At 40.3% G+C, this 18568-nt stretch overlaps 1 protein-coding gene across 3 annotated transcripts in view; it reads right to left on the reverse strand.

Annotated features, from left to right (window-relative positions):
* Positions 1–6424: 6424 nt before the first annotated feature.
* The window catches only part of LOC124884097 (fibroblast growth factor 12-like), a 61644-nt gene continuing 49500 nt past the window's right edge, over positions 6425–18568 (reverse strand). For all 3 annotated transcript variants that reach the window (XM_047391735.1, XM_047391734.1, XM_047391733.1), the window contains exons 3-5: positions 18356–18459; positions 14241–14439; positions 6425–11591 (exon numbers count right to left, since the gene is read on the reverse strand). In XM_047391735.1, the coding sequence (XP_047247691.1) occupies positions 11440–11591; positions 14241–14439; positions 18356–18459 (455 nt within the window). In that variant the 3' untranslated portion in view covers positions 6425–11439. The remainder of the gene's footprint in view (positions 11592–14240; positions 14440–18355; positions 18460–18568) is intronic.

Raw genomic sequence — 18568 nt, forward strand, 5'->3', positions numbered from 1 at the left:
CTAATTAATTTATTCTAGAAACTCCTGATCCAGACCTCATTTTATTCCTACTATAAACTCCTGACCCAGACCTAATTTATTTCTTCTAAAAACACCGATCCAGTCCTCATTTATTTCTTCTAGAATCTCCAGATCCAGACCTCATTTATTCCTCCTATGAACTCCTGATCCAGATCTAAATTATTTCTTCTAGAAACTCCTGATCCAGACCTAAATTATTTCTTCTAGAAACTCCAGATCCAGACCTCATTTTATTCCTACTATAAACTCCTGACCCAGACCTAATTTATTTCTTCTAAAAACACCGATCCAGTCCTAATTTATTTCTTCTAGAATCTCCAGATCCAGACCTCATTTATTCCTCCTATAAACTCCTGATCAAGACCTCATTTATTTCTTCTAGAAACTCCTGATCCAGACCCCATTTTATTCCTACTATAAACTCCTGATCCAGATCTAATTAATTTATTCTAGAAACTCCTGATCCAGACCTCATTTTATTCCTACTATAAACTCCTGATCCAGATCTCATTTATTCCTCCTAAAAACTCCTGATCCAGATCTCATTTTTTCCTCCTAAAAACTCCTGATCCAGATCTCATTTTTTCCTCCTAAAAACTCCTGATCCAGATCTCATTTATTCCTCCTGCTGAGTGAACTCACAGATGTCTGCTCTCATTCTTGATCGGATGTCGCCACCTGCCGCTTTACTCTGCAATGACAGGAAGCCAAAATGTGATAAAAATTGTTTTACTGTTGAAATAAAATTATAGCAAAACTGGAATAAAATTCTACACATTTTGTTCTGTTAATTTTCACATAATTTTTACATTGATGTTCTTTTTCCTTGAAACAATGGGAGATTTTAAGGTTTTTGGCACCAAAAATGCTGAAATACGTGTTTGTGGAAAATTAGAAATGATCAGCATCTTCAGAGTGAGAAAGTCAGACATTTCCTTGGATTAAAAAAATAATCTACCTTATTATCTCTGATACATTTCAAATTGATTATTTTGGATTATTAAAACATTTCGAGAATGACCATGGAGTCATTCCCGAGATGTTGATATCAAACCCGGAGCGAGGTGGTCACGTGAGAAATCCCTCTGATCCTCTTTCTCTAAATGTGAAGGTGAACATCTCCATTACAGCATCAGGTTAAAACCAGTTCAGCATCTTCAACCTGCTGCTGCGTTTTGCAGAAGTACATTTTTTCTTTTTGCCTGACTGGATCTTTGGGATCGGATGATAATTCCTTAAAGAGCTCCAGGGAAAATGTTTGACATCCTGAATCATCTTCCAGCTTCACCTGTTGAAGCCTGATTAAGGTGCATTCACGTCCCTCTGGGCTGACAGGGACAATGCTGTGTTCAGGTGCACTGAGTCGGTGCAGCATTTCTTTGTTACTGAGGAGATGATCTGCAGGTTCCTCAGGTTCCCTTATTTAACAAAAGACAACATTGTCGCTTTAATTTGAGATCTGGTGAATAACTGGTTGCATTAATAATATTTCTGATGAAGGTTTTAATAAAAGAGTCACTCAGGTCCAAATGCTTTGCTTTCCAGCTGTTTGTCATGTTCTTCTGTTATCTTATGAAGTGGCAAAACTCTGTTACAATAAAAGTCTTTCTAGCTGCTTCACAAAAAGTGTCAAAATAAAAGACTCCCAATTATTTCAGAATAAATCCTAAGATCAGCGAAAGACGAGGACTAAAGGAAAAGTATATAGATGAAGTTAAAACAAAGACAATGGTAGTAAAACAGGAGATTATGAACCTCCCCAGTTCCAAAGCTGGTGCTTAGAAAGCTCCAAGGACCAAAGATCTTCAGAAGATGTTCAGTTTGATAAAAAACGTTCCACACAGAAAGTTCCTCACAGAAAGATCTTCACCTGGGATGGACCATCACTTCTGCAAAAAAATAATAGAAAGTTTACTCTGTAATTTATCATAAACTTTAGGAACAAAAAAATGTACCCTTTTAGTCCAAGTTGGATCAGTCTGCTGTGTGTCACGCTTTAAAGCAGTAAAAATACAGTTTTTGTGTTTTTACAAAGAATAAAGTTTTATGTTTTATTACCAATAATTATTAGCTTTTAGTGTTTACTTGATGATGTTTTCATTGTGTTTCTAGTGGTTAAATGTATATCCTTATGTCTATAACCTCTTTGAAGCACACAATCTGAAAAGCTTCTTCAGAATAAAAGTGTTCACTGGTAAATTTGTCCAGTAATTTCAGATTAAAATAGAATTCCTTCCCCTTTTATATGAACAGAACTCAGATTCGTTCAGCTGCAGCAGACTCCTGTTTTTCCATCATTCCTCATTAAACATGGATGAAGCTGCTGGGCTTTTAGGACATCAGAACATTTAACAAAGTGTTCTGTGAAGTGGAAACCAGATGCTGAGTGGCGTTTCAGCCGAAGCTCGATTAGCTTTTACTTCTGTTCATGTTCTCCGCCTCTCTTTCCTCGTAGGAGCAGACGTTTTCTGCTTTCTGGAAGTTGTTGGAGAGGAGGAGAAAACACAATCAGTAAAATATAAAAACATCGTAAAGAAGAAGGAAAAACAAACAACAATAAACAACCAAAAAAAACTCTTCCAGCTCAGTCGGATCTAACTGTCTGGTGAACCGCCAGGGCTTTAGAAAGGATCTAAATATGAAAAAAAGGAAAATATTTTAGCTCAGTTTGTTTAAAGATACGAAAACATTCATTCTGACCTGATCTGCTTTGCTCTGGGAACACCTAGAAACGTTTAACCCACCGAGCCGCTCACAGCCACACCGACTCTGCCCCTATAAACACCAGAATCAGCTTTACTGGCCAAGATTGTTGCAAACAGGGAATCTGACTTCAGTTTCAAGCTCTCACAGCACAGAGACATTAAGTAAAAATTTATAAATCTTAGAGGAAATACAATAAAGAATTAAAGGGACAGTATGTACACATAAGAAATAAAGAAAAAGAAAAAAGTTAGGTTGTGGTGGTGCAAATATGGTTTTAGCAAACAGTGCTCTGTAGCGCTGCCTGAAGGCGACAGTCTAAACAGCTTGTGTCCAGGATGTGTGGGGTCTGCACAGATGTTAGCTGCCCTTTACCTGATGCTAGACCTGTTTACGTCCTGGATGGAGGGAAGGTCAGCCCTGACAGTCGTCTCTGCAGACTTGATTGGTTGTTGCATATGGAGGGCATCAGGGGAAAATTACTGAAACTGGCATGTTTAATCATTAAAACACGACTTTTCTTCCAGAATCACATTGAACAAATATGAAACTGCTCATTAGCAGCATGGTGAAGGATGGAGTGAGCACTCCTATCTACTCTGAGAAGGATGAAGGATGTGTCCTTGAACTAACATTTTGAAGGCCACATTACTGTAGTGCAGTTATACCTTGACAAGTAAAACATGATTATGTGGAGAAAAAGTGAGACTTTTAGCTGCTTCCATTCACTACTGCTGTGTTTTACACATTAGAACATTGTCAAGCGCTGTCTTTCACATTCAGTTTATAGATTTCTGCTTTAAACATGGCAATGACCATTACTAATTATCAAAAAATTACAAAAAACCTTTGAATGCAAAATATACAAAATGATGGTATTGGGATTTAAAATCAAAGTAACTGTGTTGAGAGCTGAATAATTATCCTATGCTCTTTGTATGTATTTGGATATTTAACATCAGTTTTGATTACACTGAAGAAATAAGAAATAGAGAAGAAAACACCTTTTTAAAAACTACAGGTCCTTCTCAAGATATTAGCATATTGTGATAAAGTTCATTATTTTCCATAATGTCTTGATGAAAATTTAACATTCATATATTTTAGATTCATTGCACACTAACTGAAATATTTCAGGTCTTTTATTGTCTTAATACGGATGATTTTGGCATACAGCTCATGAAAACCCAAAATTCCTATCTCACAAAATTAGCATATCATTAAAAGGGTCTCTAAACGAGCTATGAACCTAATCATCTGAATCAACGAGTTAACTCTAAACACCTGCAAAAGATTCCTGAGGCCTTTAAAACTCCCAGCCTGGTTCATCACTCAAAACCCCAATCATGGGTAAGACTGCCGACCTGACTGCTGTCCAGAAGGCCACTATTGACACCCTCAAGCAAGAGGGTAAGACACAGAAAGACATTTCTGAACAAATAGGCTGTTCCCAGAGTGCTGTATCAAGGCACCTCAGTGGGAAGTCTGTGGGAAGGAAAAAGTGTGGCAGAAAACGCTGCACAACGAGAAGAGGTGACCGGACCCTGAGGAAGATTGTGGAGAAGGGCCGATTCCAGACCTTGGAGGACCTGCGGAAGCAGTGGACTGAGTCTGGAGTAGAAACATCCAGAGCCACCGTGCACAGGCGTGTGCAGGAAATGGGCTACAGGTGCCGCATTCCCCAGGTCAAACCACTTTTGAACCAGAAACAGCAGCAGAAGCGCCTGACCTGGGCTACAGAGAAGCAGCACTGGACTGTTGCTCAGTGGTCCAAAGTACTTTTTTTGGATGAAAGCAAATTCTGCATGTCATTCAGAAATCAAGGTGCCAGAGTCTGGAGGAAGACTGGGGAGAAGGAAATGCCAAAATGCCAGAAGTCCAGTGTCAAGTACCCACAGTCAGTGATGGTCTGGGGTGCCGTGTCAGCTGCTGGTGTTGGTCCACTGTGTTTTATCAAGGGCAGGGTCAATGCAGCTAGCTATCAGGAGATTTTGGAGCATTCATGCTTCCATCTGCTGAAAAGCTTTATGAAGATGAAGATTTCATGTTTCAGCACGACCTGGCACCTGCTCAGTGCCAAAACCACTGGTAAATGGTTTACTGACCATGGTATCACTGTGCTCAATTGGCCTGCCAACTCTCCTGACCTGAACCCCATAGAGAATCTGTGGGATATTGTGAAGAGAACGTTGAGAGACTCAAGACCCAACACTCTGGATGAGCTAAAGGCCGCTATCGAAGCATCCTGGGCCTCCATAAGACCTCAGCAGTGCCACAGGCTGATTGCCTCCATGCCACGCCGCATTGAAGCAGTCATTTCTGCAAAAGGGTTCCCGACCAAGTATTGAGTGCATAACTGTACATGATTATTTGAAGGTTGACGTTTTTTGTATTAAAAACACTTTTCTTTTATTGGTTGGATGAAATATGCTAATTTTGTGAGATAGGAATTTTGGGTTTTCATGAGCTGTATGCCAAAATCATCCGTATTAAGACAATAAAAGACCTGAAATATTTCAGTTAGTGTGCAATGAATCTAAAATATATGAATGTTAAATTTTCATCATGACATTACGGAAAATAATGAACTTTATCACAATATGCTAATATTTTGAGAAGGACCTGTATGTTAAACATAATTAAAAATGCCTTGCCTGGTGAGGAATAAATAAGGACACCCTCATACAGCATTTTGTTGGCAGTTAATATGGCTAAAATCTAACACCTGTCACATCAGGAGCACATGATGAGAACATCATCACTCAGCATGTTGAAGGAGATTTGCTCTCCTCAAACTTCAGATGTTTAGTTTGGTGCTCCTGACTGTTGAAGTGAGAGTGAACACCGTGGTGAGATCCACAGATCTGACTGAGGCCTTCAGGAAGAAGATTGGAGCAGCTCATGAGTCTGGTCAGATCTCAGAAGGATCTGATATCAGCCATACAACAGTCAGGAAAATTGTGTAGAAGTGGAGGACTTTCAAAACAACTGCTGACATGTCCAAGTCTGGCTGTCCAGGCAGGTTCAGCCTGAAACCAGACCACAGGATGCTAAAAAGTCTCCAAAAACCCTAAAATATTATCAACGCACCTGTCCTAAACTGGATAAAATTTTTCCTGATTTGCTGCTTTGAATGCTCTACTTTAGCATCAAACAGTTTTGAACGTGGATTGTGGGAAAAGATTCCTTTAAGGGGCAGAATCATGTTCAACCGCAGCTGAATAAAGCATAATGAAACATACTCAGAAACACTGAGGACCAATTATGATTAAGGTTCTGTTTGAATTAGTGCTGTGGTGCCCCCTGCTGCCCAGAGTTTGTCCTCTCTGGGAAAAAAGATCCTCATGAATTAAAACAAAAAATCATGAAAGAGGATAATTATTCATCTTTGGAAGCTGATGCACAGTTGGACTTCTTACAAATAATGTCTATTCCAACAGCTGAGTAGACATTATGCGATGTTTATTGAAATCAGGTTTCTCTTGAAAAATATGCATTTTATATTTAAAATGTTGCTTTTCATCCTTCAAACCCTTGTGAGCAGCAGCTGTGAAAATGTTTCTTCTGTTCAGGAGGAGACACTAAGCAGCTGCCGCAGACACAGGATGTCTGCGCGGCCCCCGGGGACCAGGCCCCTGGTTCTAATGGATCAGACCCACAGAACCGTAAAAGGATTAAAAGACAACGCAGACACTGATGATTTGCTGTTCCTTTTTTTATTTTTCAGTTGTTTTTTTTTCATCCTGCTGCATTTTTGCAATGAGTTTTTCTAATACATGATGCGTTTATATGATGGTGCAAACATCAGCAAACAAGAGCAAAAGTTTCAAACAGATTCCCACACTTCATCCGATTCCACGTCCTTTTCAGGGAGGGGCTAGAGCAACAGCGCCCCCTACGGTTTTAGCACTGAACCACTTCACAGATTACAGACTTTCACTGCAGACACTCCTGCAGTGCTGCATTCAGGTGACACATTAACCATCAGAATAACAATCGTTCAAATGAAGCTGTTTATGTTTCTGACAACATGAAAATGAACCTGGAAATATTTAATCAGGACCACAATTAGCGGCCTATTAATCCACTGAAAATACAGGCTGGATAAAAGTCCTGCAGAAATGAGGAAAAATCTCTGGGATGACCTTCCTTCAATAATTGTTGTGTAAATTAGTCGTAATTCATAAAGAAATATTTGTTTTTATGCATTTTTATCATCTTAAAATATAAAATATAAAAATGTATAACAAAGATGTATATTTTTATTTTAGAATGTTTTTCTATTATAGATCCTTACTTTTTCAAAGATTTTGATTTTTTATTATTAACAATAAAGAATAAAATAAATGTTTCCTCTTCTGATAATTAATTTTTTTCTGTTTATTCACATAAGTTTAGAAGATCCAATTATTAAAATAAAAAACTTATCATGAATAAATTCTCATATTGGGCTTAAATCTTTGTTTGAATGTTTTGTGGTCCTCCTGGCTTTCCACACAACCAACTCTAAGCCCGTTCTGTGGTCACCTGAAGGCGGCAGCGTGTTTCTGTTCAATCTGAAGCAGCCAATGTGACAGAAAAGTAATTTTTCTCCGAGTGGGATGGCGCTCTGGAAAAAGTCAGGAGTCTCTACAATCCTCGTGGTCCGGTAAAAATCCTAAAGTGGAAGACTTTTTCAGAGGCAGAACGGTGGACTGTGATTGGTTATTTGTTTTCCTCCATCAGTCCTTCAGTCCTCCATCTGTTTTTAATTAGTGACAGAGAAAATTAACAGCTTTGATTCAGGTAGCCAGAGTCTGAGCCTCCTTGACCCCGCCCACAGTGACCTTAATGTTCAGGGGTCAGACAGAAACAACATGGAAACAAACTATTTTATTATTCCTGATTTGTTTTTTTTTCCTGTCGGCTGATGGGAGGAGACCAAGTTTCCTAAAAATCTAACATGGATCTTGACTTTATAAGTTTGTTTGTGGCTGTTCAAACGATCTGATTTCTGCACAACGAGAATGAAAGAGGAGCGAAATCACTGGCAATAAAAGAGGTGATTCCCGGTCATTGAGTTCTCTGTGGAATGAGAACTTCCTGGACCTGTTTTTAGGAAACTGAGTCAGTGTTCTGTGACAGGAGTTAGAGGGTCTGAGTCAGAGAAAACAAAGGTTTCAGAGGGCAGTGCTGTGACTTGCTCTGAACATCATGAGAGGTAAGGATCCATAAGAAGATGGAGGTTATTTTTCATCACTCTGTAAATGTGTCTCTGATCCCTCCTGTCTGTCACGGATGTTCCTGATTCAGACTCTTATTCTGTATGTTCCCTGTTCATGAAATTCAGACGATGTTGCAGTAAAGTAGCTTCATTCATCCCGGCAGTGATGTTTGCCGAAGAAGGGCAGTGATAAACCTGCTGCCACAGCCTCCCATCAGCCGACGCCTGAACAATACCTGAACGCAGGTGGTGAAAGAAACCTGGGTCTGTGGCCAGGAGAGGAAGAACTGTACGTCTAAAACGTTTCTGACTTTTCTTGCTTAGATCAGCCTTAACTCATTGGGTTTAAAGAAAAACATGTGGCCTTTTTAATTACATAATTTTCAGTTGAAATGGCACTAAAATAACTTATGCAAGTCACTGCAACTTGCAAAAAGCAAGTCCTATAAAAACATCCGTCCATCCAGGGGGCATGGTGCCTATCTACAGCAGTAATGGGTGTGAGGCGGGGAACACCCTGGCTGGGTCGCCAGTCCATCACAGGACAAACACCCATCCACACACACACTCTTATCTAAGGGCAACTCCCAGTAACCAATTCACCTGGCTGTCAGACACTGTAGGAGGAACCCAGGACCTTCTTGCTGTAAGGCAACAGTGCAACCAACTGCACCACCATGCAAGTCATATAAAAACAGACATCAATAAATAACTTGTATTCAATAAGCTAATAGACATATTTGTATTGATAAACAGTAGTTTAGCCACACCTACGGGTTAGTTCAGTTCTCAGCTGCAATATTCTTCCAGACTGTTGTTTTCAACTATTTCCAAAAGTTGTTTCAGGCAATGTTACAGTTTCCTTCTGATGCACTCAAGAGGCTTGAAAATCCCAGGTTTCTTCAACACAGTACGAAGTTAACAATTTTTTAAAGACTGTTTAAGACTGTCCGCTGCTGTGAAACAACAAGAAAAACTGAACTGCTTTCCTTTTCTGTTGATCTCCTAAAAACTTTGGGTTGAAATTATCTTTGGTCTGACTTTCTGAGTCAAAACCAGTTTGTTCAGATCCTAAAAAAGCTTAAAAATTAATTATAAAATTAAAACATTCAAATAAAATATGAAGAGATTTTATTAATTAAAAAAAGATTTGAGTCATTTTATATTTGTCAGTCAATAATAACACTAATATTTGATTATTTGGAGCTACTTTTCCGTTGGCTGTCAACATGTGATCTTCTCCATCTACTACATCTACTTTCATAAAAAAATAAGATAAAATTATTACACTTTCCTCTGGGAGTCAAGGATTATCAGCTTAAACTGACAGGATTTAACGTCATCAGTTTGCCTTTGGTTGAATCAGAAAATCCCCCACCAGTCCACCCCACCCCCTTCAAAATAATTGGTTGATAAAGTTAGGGAACATGTTCTGATCCGCTCTGTCAACACCTGCGGGTCGAACGTTACCTCACAGAAAATAGACCAATCTTAGCACGCCACATCACAGCTGCTTTAAAAACAAAAGAGTCATGTTCAAAGTTGTGTTTCAACGATACCACGCATAGTGTGGTAGCACCCAACATACTGACTGTATATCACATATCATATCATATCTGAGGTCACAGCGTGGGCGGGGCCTCTTTTCAGTCTTGTTCAGACCGGATCTCACTTACACAACTCTGCTGTTAGTGTCTTAATAAATCATTTAAATTCCCCGAGCGGCGGCGGGGGCGCCGCTGTGCTTTTAGAAAATAAATCATGCAATATTCTCTTCCTACAATGTCTCAGCACTAGTAACACATGTGAGTGAGCCCCGCACGCAGCAGGGATCGGCGACTCGGCCTAAATGTGGCTTTGGCTCCTTCTACTCCCCCCCTCAACATCAGCAGTTTCTTCACTGAGCTTAACTCATATGACATGCATCTTATTTCTGTTTTTGGGGTCTGCTTACCAACTGAACAAATGCAACAATAAAAACTACAGCAAATAGTCTACTGGTGTCCTTAAAATAATCTAAACAAAGCTCAATGAAACGTGTTGGCATGTTTTCAGTTGTCCGAACCGTTTTGCTTATATTTAGAGAAACTACTTAGTTGGAAATTAATTACAATTAACAACAATGAAACACAAACGTGTGTATTTGTTCTTGTTTTTATGGTCTCATGAGGACCTGATCTGGTCACCAACCTTGGCAGGACCTGAACACCCAAAAATCCAAACCTTCTCTCTATTGAGGTGGGTTGTGAAATTTGAGGTTTCCACACTAAAATTTGTCTGTAATTCCAACTCATCTGCAGACAGCGCAAACCTTCAATTCAGAAATTTTAATTTTACCCTTTTTTATAGGGGAGGGGTGTTCGTTTTTTACATGGCAACAGAAAACACTGCAGTCCCACTCAAATCTGCCACTGAATTTGCAGTTTTCCAATTTATGTTTCTCTGTAGCTAATTCTAGGGATCTGAATGAGAAAGGATAACAAGGAATAACTGTCCTAATACAAAAAGGCTAGAAGTGGACTCGTTAATCTGTTAGAAGGTTTATTCTTCATATTAATGTTGCTGTTGTTTTTCCTTTTGCTCTTTCAGGAAGCAAATCTAGTTTCAAAGGTTAAAATTTCATATAGACTTAAAAGCCTTTCTAAGATGGTTTTCATAGAAATGGGCTCAAGGCGGTACCAGTGTGGAAGCAGAGAAATCATTCTAGCAGTGCTGAACATTCTGAAACATGCAGAAAAGTGGACTTTGTGTAATTTGTAGTGAACAAATATTCAAATCGCAACAGCAAATTTGGATCCTTTCAGGACTACAAACCAGGTTACCTCACTGATTCCACTCAGAGGAAGTTGTCCAGTCTGGAAAATCTAAGAAGTTCTTGCATTCCTCTCCTCACTGGACCGTTAAATCGGCAGTGTCTGCGACTAAACCCAGAACATGTCCCCGATCCATTAAAACAAAAACATTTAACAAATTGTGGAATCTGAAACAGAACCTTCTCCATCTGATTGGACAGAACAACAAGGAGAAGAAGAAGCACGGCGTGTGGAAGGTTAGAAAGTTTTAGCATTCATTAGGAAATAAAAAATGGTGAGGTTTCTACATGGCTTAAAGCATCCGAGTTCGAAGCGCTCGCTCCACTCCACAGATATTTTGTTGTCGTTGTGACAGAAATTATGATTACAATGTGTTGATGAAGAGTAGGTGTGCTAGCCTCCTGGCACTATTTCAGCAGGACTTTTTGCATAAAATGTAAATTTTCCTCATCAACGTCCTGATGTTTTCTCATTTCCAAGCAAGCCCCTACCCCATGCCCTTGCTCGTTAAAATATTTCATCACAAGCAAGAAAAATTTGACAGATTTTTAAAATCTTCTTTTTACGTTGTTCTCTTCGTCGTCGTTGTCTTGGCGGTTGGTTGTCGTCGGTGTGGTTGTAGTTGCTGAAGACAGGGATTTTTAAAATGGGAGTTCTCGTCGTCTTCCTCCTCTTGCGGGTGTGGGGGGGCGCTGCAGGCTATGACGCCTCCCTCTCTGTGGAGGAGTTGGCAGACCGCCGCGCCGGTCGATCCAGGCTCCTGGCACGGCTGCTGTTCAGCGTTGGGCTCCGCGACGACTTCAGCAGCTTCTCCTCGAGCTCATGCAGAGACGGCTCCTTGTACATGCAAACTGGAGGGAGCAGGAGGTGGGAGACGGGGTGAGAAAACAACACTTCATCAGTCCTAACAGTAACTACCTGGTGTTCCCAGGCAGAACTCATGTTCTCCATTTACAATTCCAGACTTTTCAAAATTTAAATTTCTATCTTTTTCCAACAGTTTTCCAACATTGTGGAGATTTGAGTGTGAAACATTTACCAGCTTCGGTTTTCCTTTCAGTGTGCTCCACAAATCATTAAACAACACAACTATGAAGCTATTTCTGATTCAGTAGAGCACTAAAGTGGTGTTTAACAGCTTTTGGGCATCTCGACAACCCTAGGTTTCATTTCAAAATTAACAACAATTAAGACTCATGAAATTATAACTGGATTATCCATCCATCCATTGTCCTTCCCCACATGTCCTTGCAGAGTTGCTGGGCTGGTGCCTATCTCCAGCAGGTGAGAAGTGCACGTTGGACAGGTTGCCAGTCCATCACAGGGTAACACAGGTCAAACAGCACACACACACTCTGATACCTAAGGACAATTTAGAGGAACCAATTAACCTAACAGTCATGTTTTTTGGACTGAAGTCGGAGCACCAGGAGAGAACCCACACATGCACAGGGAGAAAATGCAAACTTCATGCAGAAAGAGGCCGGAAGTCAAACCCTGGATCTTCTTGTTGCAAGGCAACAGCGCTACCCACTGTTCCACCATGCAGCCCAAAACTGGATTATTCTAAATTGAATTTAGATTATTTCAAGTGGAACTAAACCCAAAATCAAAATTTTTTCCAGATTAACTATAAACTTGACCTTAATGGTGCGATCTTTGTGCAATTCTGCATTATTTTACATTTTCATGTGAACTCGTTCATATCCGCAATATCTGTCCTAAACCCGTCTTCGTACTGCCCTCTTTGGGTTGAACGGGGGTTACTGCAGTTGAATTTTCCTATTGGATCAAACGGTACAGCTCGGTCCATGTCTACATCACAGCGGGAATAAAACCATCTCACTCAGACACTCGCTCCCATAACGAGTCAGGAGTCGGACCTGCGAACGTTGATTGTAGCGTTTTATGCTTTATACCTTCGATCAGATGCTTTACTGTGGATAATATAAATTTACATAGAAACTTTCTGAAAGTTTGTTGCAGCTTTGAACGTTAGCCCAAGTTACCAATGATGCTGCTAACATCACTTTACCACTCAGAAACTGGACCCATTCTGTCCTCCACTGCCTCGGCAGCACCGGCTTCGAGCATCAGCACCGTGAGCTAGCGGCTCGGGCTGGTAAGGCTCAGACCCGCTGGGCTCCATGAAGCCTCCCTCAACCTCCGGTGACGAAGTTGACTTATCCCCACACTTGGCCACGCCCCTCTGTGTCTCTAGACACCTCCCACTTTGTCTGGGGGCGGAGTTATGCTTTTACATCAAGTTTAGCTCCACTTTAAATAAAAGTTTATTATCATTAATTTCTTTCTTTTTGTGAACATTCACTGCTTAGTTTGACATCTAAACTAAATTCAGTGTTGGGCTCAAATTAATTTCTTTTAAAAAATTCAAAGATATTCCATACATACATTCTCCTTGTCCATACCATCTGGGTTTGGAAAACTTATTTAACATTGTGGGCATGTTATCAAAAACCAAACTTTTATCAGTTGCTGACACTAGCCAAAGAAATCAGCTGACTCATCACTCATTCCAGACTGTTGTGGAACCAACTGTTCCTGACACTGATCCAGTTAAATCCCCAAACTCAGTCCAGTTGCTTCAGACGTGCAGAAACCTGCTGGAAGGAGATAGAGCAGTTTGATCTTCAGAAAAAAGTAATAAAACTAAGAGAAGGTTCTTCAGACTGAACCGAGACTGCAGGTGAGGGAAGAAGGAAAAACTGTGATGGTGACCATGAAGTAGGCAGAGGACAGGGATGAAGAAGGTGATATCAGCGAACCAGCAGAGTAACTGAAAGCAGAGACGGAGCCTCGTGTTTCCTAATAAACCTCTATCTGTGTTATTAGAGATTCACCTTGACCTCAAAGGAGCTCCTGTAGGACATCTGACTGAACTCTGAGATAAAACTAAAAAACCTTAGTATCTTTTTAACAGAAATGGACTTGGAAACGCCCTCACTACTCTCAGGAAATAAAGACTAAAAAAGTCAGTCTTGCTTTCACAACATTCTTAAATATAATTCACATGATTGTTCACAGTAATAATGAAGGAGTTATGTAAACATGACAGTAATTTACAGCTAATAAAGTTTGCCTCCGCCCCTAAAAACTGAAGAACGTCTAGAAATCTGGGTTTAAATTAAAAACATGGATTTTTAACTCCTAATGTCGTACTGGTATTAAAAAACTGAAACCTTTCAATAAACCTGTAAGTCCATGGCTTCAATAAGGGATTTTGTTTTAGTCTATTGAATCCTTCAGTAGCCTGAAGGTGCTTCTGACAGCTGTTCCTTGTCCATCTTTTGGGACTAGATGTTTGTTCAAATATTGTCTGATTTAGCTCTGACAGAATAAAACTTTTAAAATAAAACCAGATTGAAGTCATTGATGTGGTATCACACTATCTGACCATCATAGGAGACAACCTAACTTCTACTCAGAAAGCTCATCTGGGAGGCTTCCTCTGAACCACTGCTGAGGACTTTGTTTCTCACCTTCAATAGGTCGGGGGACGAAATGCGAGCAGGGTTTAGTCTTCTTCACTCGGTTCCCCTTCATGATAATTCCTTCCTTGTTCAGACCCAGGAACCAGGCCCGGCCCGACTCGTGCTGCCGGTACAGGGTGGACGAGTAGATGACGTAGTAGTTCTCAAACACAGACTCCTTGAACTTACACTCTGGTGTGAAAACGTCCTGAAACAGACAGAGACACAAACATGTTTCTAACTCTTTAATTAAACTTTGAACAATAATTCCTCCTTTTTCTGTATGGTTCAGTTTCTTTTATAAGAATTTTTCTGGTTTTGTTTAAAAAGGAAATAGAATTTGGAAAAACATGAGAGAATAACTAATATCTAAAAATTAAATGAATGATTTACAAATATAATGAAATGTAATTTGTTTGCATATTTTCATTTAAAATTTTTAATTTAGGTTGTAAACTTTAAACGTTAAGCTTTAAACAAGTCATTTGATCAAATATGTCATTTATTCAGAGTAATGATACACTTTTAGAATTCAAACATTATTTAAAGGTGTTTCCAGCAGGAGGAACCGAATCAAACAAAAACATCAGAAAATCAGAGCTGATTTTGTTTTTTTACAGTAAAACTTAACCGTAACAAATAAACCAGACATTGAACTGGAAAATGAGAAAACTTTACAAAATGAAATGACCTTTGAACTGGAAGTGCACCCATGTTTGAAGCTTTAAAGTCCTGGTCCTCGTTAGTGTCATGGATGAGACAAAAACGCCCTCATTAAGACCAAAATGTTAACTTCTTCAGCCAAACTTTGGAGCTTCACCATCCAGATAGCAGCATCTCTCCATTCTGCTTCTCCTGCCTGCCCTCACATCAGAACCTCTGAGCCTTTTTACAAGTTCTGGATGGGCTGTGGTCCAGATATTTAAACCAGTTGACCATTTTATACATGAAAAACATATAGAAGATATTCTCGCATATACAGTAAATATTATTAGTATTTTGTTTATTTATGTTTTAATTTTATTTATTATTTTATTATTATTATTTTTATTTATTTATCTATTTAATTATAAAATTTTTATCATTTCATGCAGATTACTTTAATGAGACAATGTCACACAGTAACGTTAAATACAGCACAGCGACCTGACGGCTGGAGGCGGAGCTTCAGCTGTCAGTGGGTCAGTGGAAAAACACCTGGTTCTGTCCCAAGTAGAGCGAAACCGAGTGGAGCTGAGCCGCGCCGTCTAAAACGAGCCAGTGGAAAAGGGGCTATGGTTCTGGACTACCGCACTCAGTATACATCTAACCTGGAAGCACACATCTAAAGATGAACTGCATCTTCTTAACGGAGAAAACACTAAAAACAGAATTTCATCTCGGTAAAACCTTCTATTAAGTCCAAATATTTATGTCTGTCCTTCATGGAGCAGGCAGGGGGCGCTATAATGACCCAATTCTGCAGAGTTATCTGTTCGTGACCTGAAGTCAAACATGAGTCTCCTAAGGAGGTTTAACCTCCACAGATATAACAGGTGTGTGTGTGGGTGTGTGTGGGTATGTGTGGATGAGGCCTCAGGATATTCCAGGTGGCAGAGCTGAGCCAATCAGAGCAGAACATCTCCCTGGGAGACCTATTTGGACCTTTACATTAATCAGCCTCACTGAGGAACAATAACCTGCTCAGGTAAAGTATTCCTTGGGTGGGAATAAATTTTGACTCGTTTCATCAACATACCTTAATGTATTTTATGAGGTTATTTTTACTAGCACACAACTGTGACAGTAAATTATACGTGGTGTTTAATATTGTTTAAAAGCAAACAGTTGGTGTGTTGTGAAAGGAACTAGATTTGGTTCATGTGCTCACAGCGAACAGACATTAGGGATAAATATATAAACTTTAGAGGAAATAAAGAAACAATATGTATCTGTATGTACAGGTTTATGTACAAATATGCGGATTTTGTTCCACAGCAGAGTATCTTACTACTCAGGCTGGAAGGTGTTCATGGTGTTCATCAGAGAAACAGTGCTCTGTAGCGCCTCCTGAAGGTTAAAATCTGAACAGTTTATGTGGACGGTGTGTGAGGTCTACAGAAATTTCAGAAGCCCTTTTCCTGACCCTTGACCTGTATGAGTCCTGGATAGAGGGAAGGTCAGACCTGATTATTCGTTGCAGTCTGGACCTGTCCTGTTTTGTGGATGATCCAAACCACACTGAGATGGATGAAGACAGGACAGACTGAATGATGGCAGTGTAGAAGATGACCAGCAGCTCCTGTGGAAGGTTGAACTTCTTGAGTTGCCTCAGGATGTACAGTCTCTGCTGGGCCTTCTTTCGAACAGTGTCTATGAGCGAAGACCATCTCAGGTCCAGAGAAAGTGTGGTTCCTGGGAACCAGAAGTGATCCACGGTAGACAGTGTTGTTGAGGATGGTGAGGGGAGGCAGGGAGAGTTCTCTGGAAGTCTACCGTCATCTCCACTGTCTTTAGCGGGTTAAGCTCCAGGTGGATCTGACTGGCCCAATGGACCAATTAATCCACCTCCTGCCTGTAAGGAGACTCATTGTCCTTGTTCAGAACAGTAACAGTGGTGTCATCTGCAAACTTCAGGAGGTTCATCAACGGGTCCGCTGAGGTGCAGTTATTGGTGAACAGAGAAGAGGAGCGGGGAGAGAACACACCCCTGGGGGGCGCCGGTGCTGATGGAGAAGATGCTCCCCAGCCTCACCTGCTGCTGCCGATGAGTCATGAAGCTGATGATAAAGATCATTATGATGTAACATGACAAACTGTGGAAAGGCTGGTAGGAATATAAGTCGCTGTGTTTGCTATTTGAAAATAATCTACAGTTAGTTAAAATATTGGGTTCAGCAGAGTCTGTCCAGCTGTCACCGTTTCTGGCTGAAGGTGTTTTATTATTGACCCTCATCCTTCATTCGAATGATGTCAGAACAGTTCTGGTTCCTCTCAGGCCTTGGTTCTGTTTGGATCTCACGCTGGAACTTCATGCTTTTTTCCTGTTCGTTACTCATTATAGTTTGATGGAACACATCTGTGGAAGTCTCCAGTGAAAGCAAGCGTTCAGTGGGTGATCTCCTCGCTGCCTCTGGTTTCTGGTGCTGCACAAAAACACGTCGGCAGTTTAAAGTTTTATGGATAAAGTCAACATCAAGAAGAGCCGGCTGGATGAGAGGAAAAAACGGGAATTTCCGTTATTCTTGTCTGAGTTAACATTACTAGACTCATTGTTTCCACTTTATGTTTGGAATGAGGAAATAAAGACAGTAAGAACCGACAGCACACAGCCAGGATCCACAGTGAGTTTCAGATGGATTCATTAAACGCTGTGGGGGATCAGCAGCTTCTGATGTGGATTTCCATTTCATGTCTTTTTCCAGATATATGAACTCAGAAAAGGAAAAGGACTGGCTTTGACTGGCTTACCAGGAGAACGACATTAACTGACTGCATTGTGTCAAGTGTAAGGTTTGGTGGAGGGAGGATCATGGTGTGGGCCTGTTGTTCAGGAGGTGAACTAGGACTAGGTGTCCAATGGAACTCTTAGCACTTGAGTGGATAAAGCAATGTCTATAAAGACACGGATGACGGAGTTTGGTGTGGAAGAACTTGACTGGCCTGCACAGAGTTCTGACCTTAACCAGTACGAACATCTTTGGGATGAATTACAATGGAAACTGAGAGCCAGTCCTTGTCATCCAGCATTAATGTCTGACCTCACCGATGCATTTGTGGAGGAATGGTCAACAATTCCCAGAGACACTCCTAAACTCCTTCACAGAAAAGCTGCAGCTTCTGTAGCTGCAACGTGTTTTTTTTTTTTGGAAAATTAGATTTTATTCTATTTAATAATTATCTATTAATAATATCTAATAATAATCTATTTACCATAAAAAAATTAAATTAATGGAAAAACTGGGCATTGCTTGTTCTATAGCTGGTGATTTTACCTAAAATGAAAGCACATTTAAAGTTTTACCAAAATAAAAGCTGGTCTTTAACCCATGCAAGCTTTTATTATGAAGACCTGAGACGATCATTAGTTTATGTCAACATAACCTCCTCCGAGTGAACAGTGAGCGTTTGTGTGATTCTCTTACAGATGTGTAGAGGAAGCCCTCAGCATTCATGCCCACATAGAGGCCGGCCTTCACCCCCTGGATGGCCACCACCCTCAGGCCCACGGGGATCAGGTTAAACAGAGCTGCAGGAGGAGACAGAAACAGGTTCAGGCGCTGCGTTCCGACCAGGAAAACACAAATCCATCCTAGAGATAAATTAACTAAGACATGCACAGCCTCTCTGTTTCTGCA

This window comes from Girardinichthys multiradiatus, chromosome 18 (genome assembly GCF_021462225.1).
Source record: "Girardinichthys multiradiatus isolate DD_20200921_A chromosome 18, DD_fGirMul_XY1, whole genome shotgun sequence".
In the NCBI taxonomy this organism is placed as follows: Eukaryota; Metazoa; Chordata; class Actinopteri; order Cyprinodontiformes; family Goodeidae; genus Girardinichthys; species Girardinichthys multiradiatus.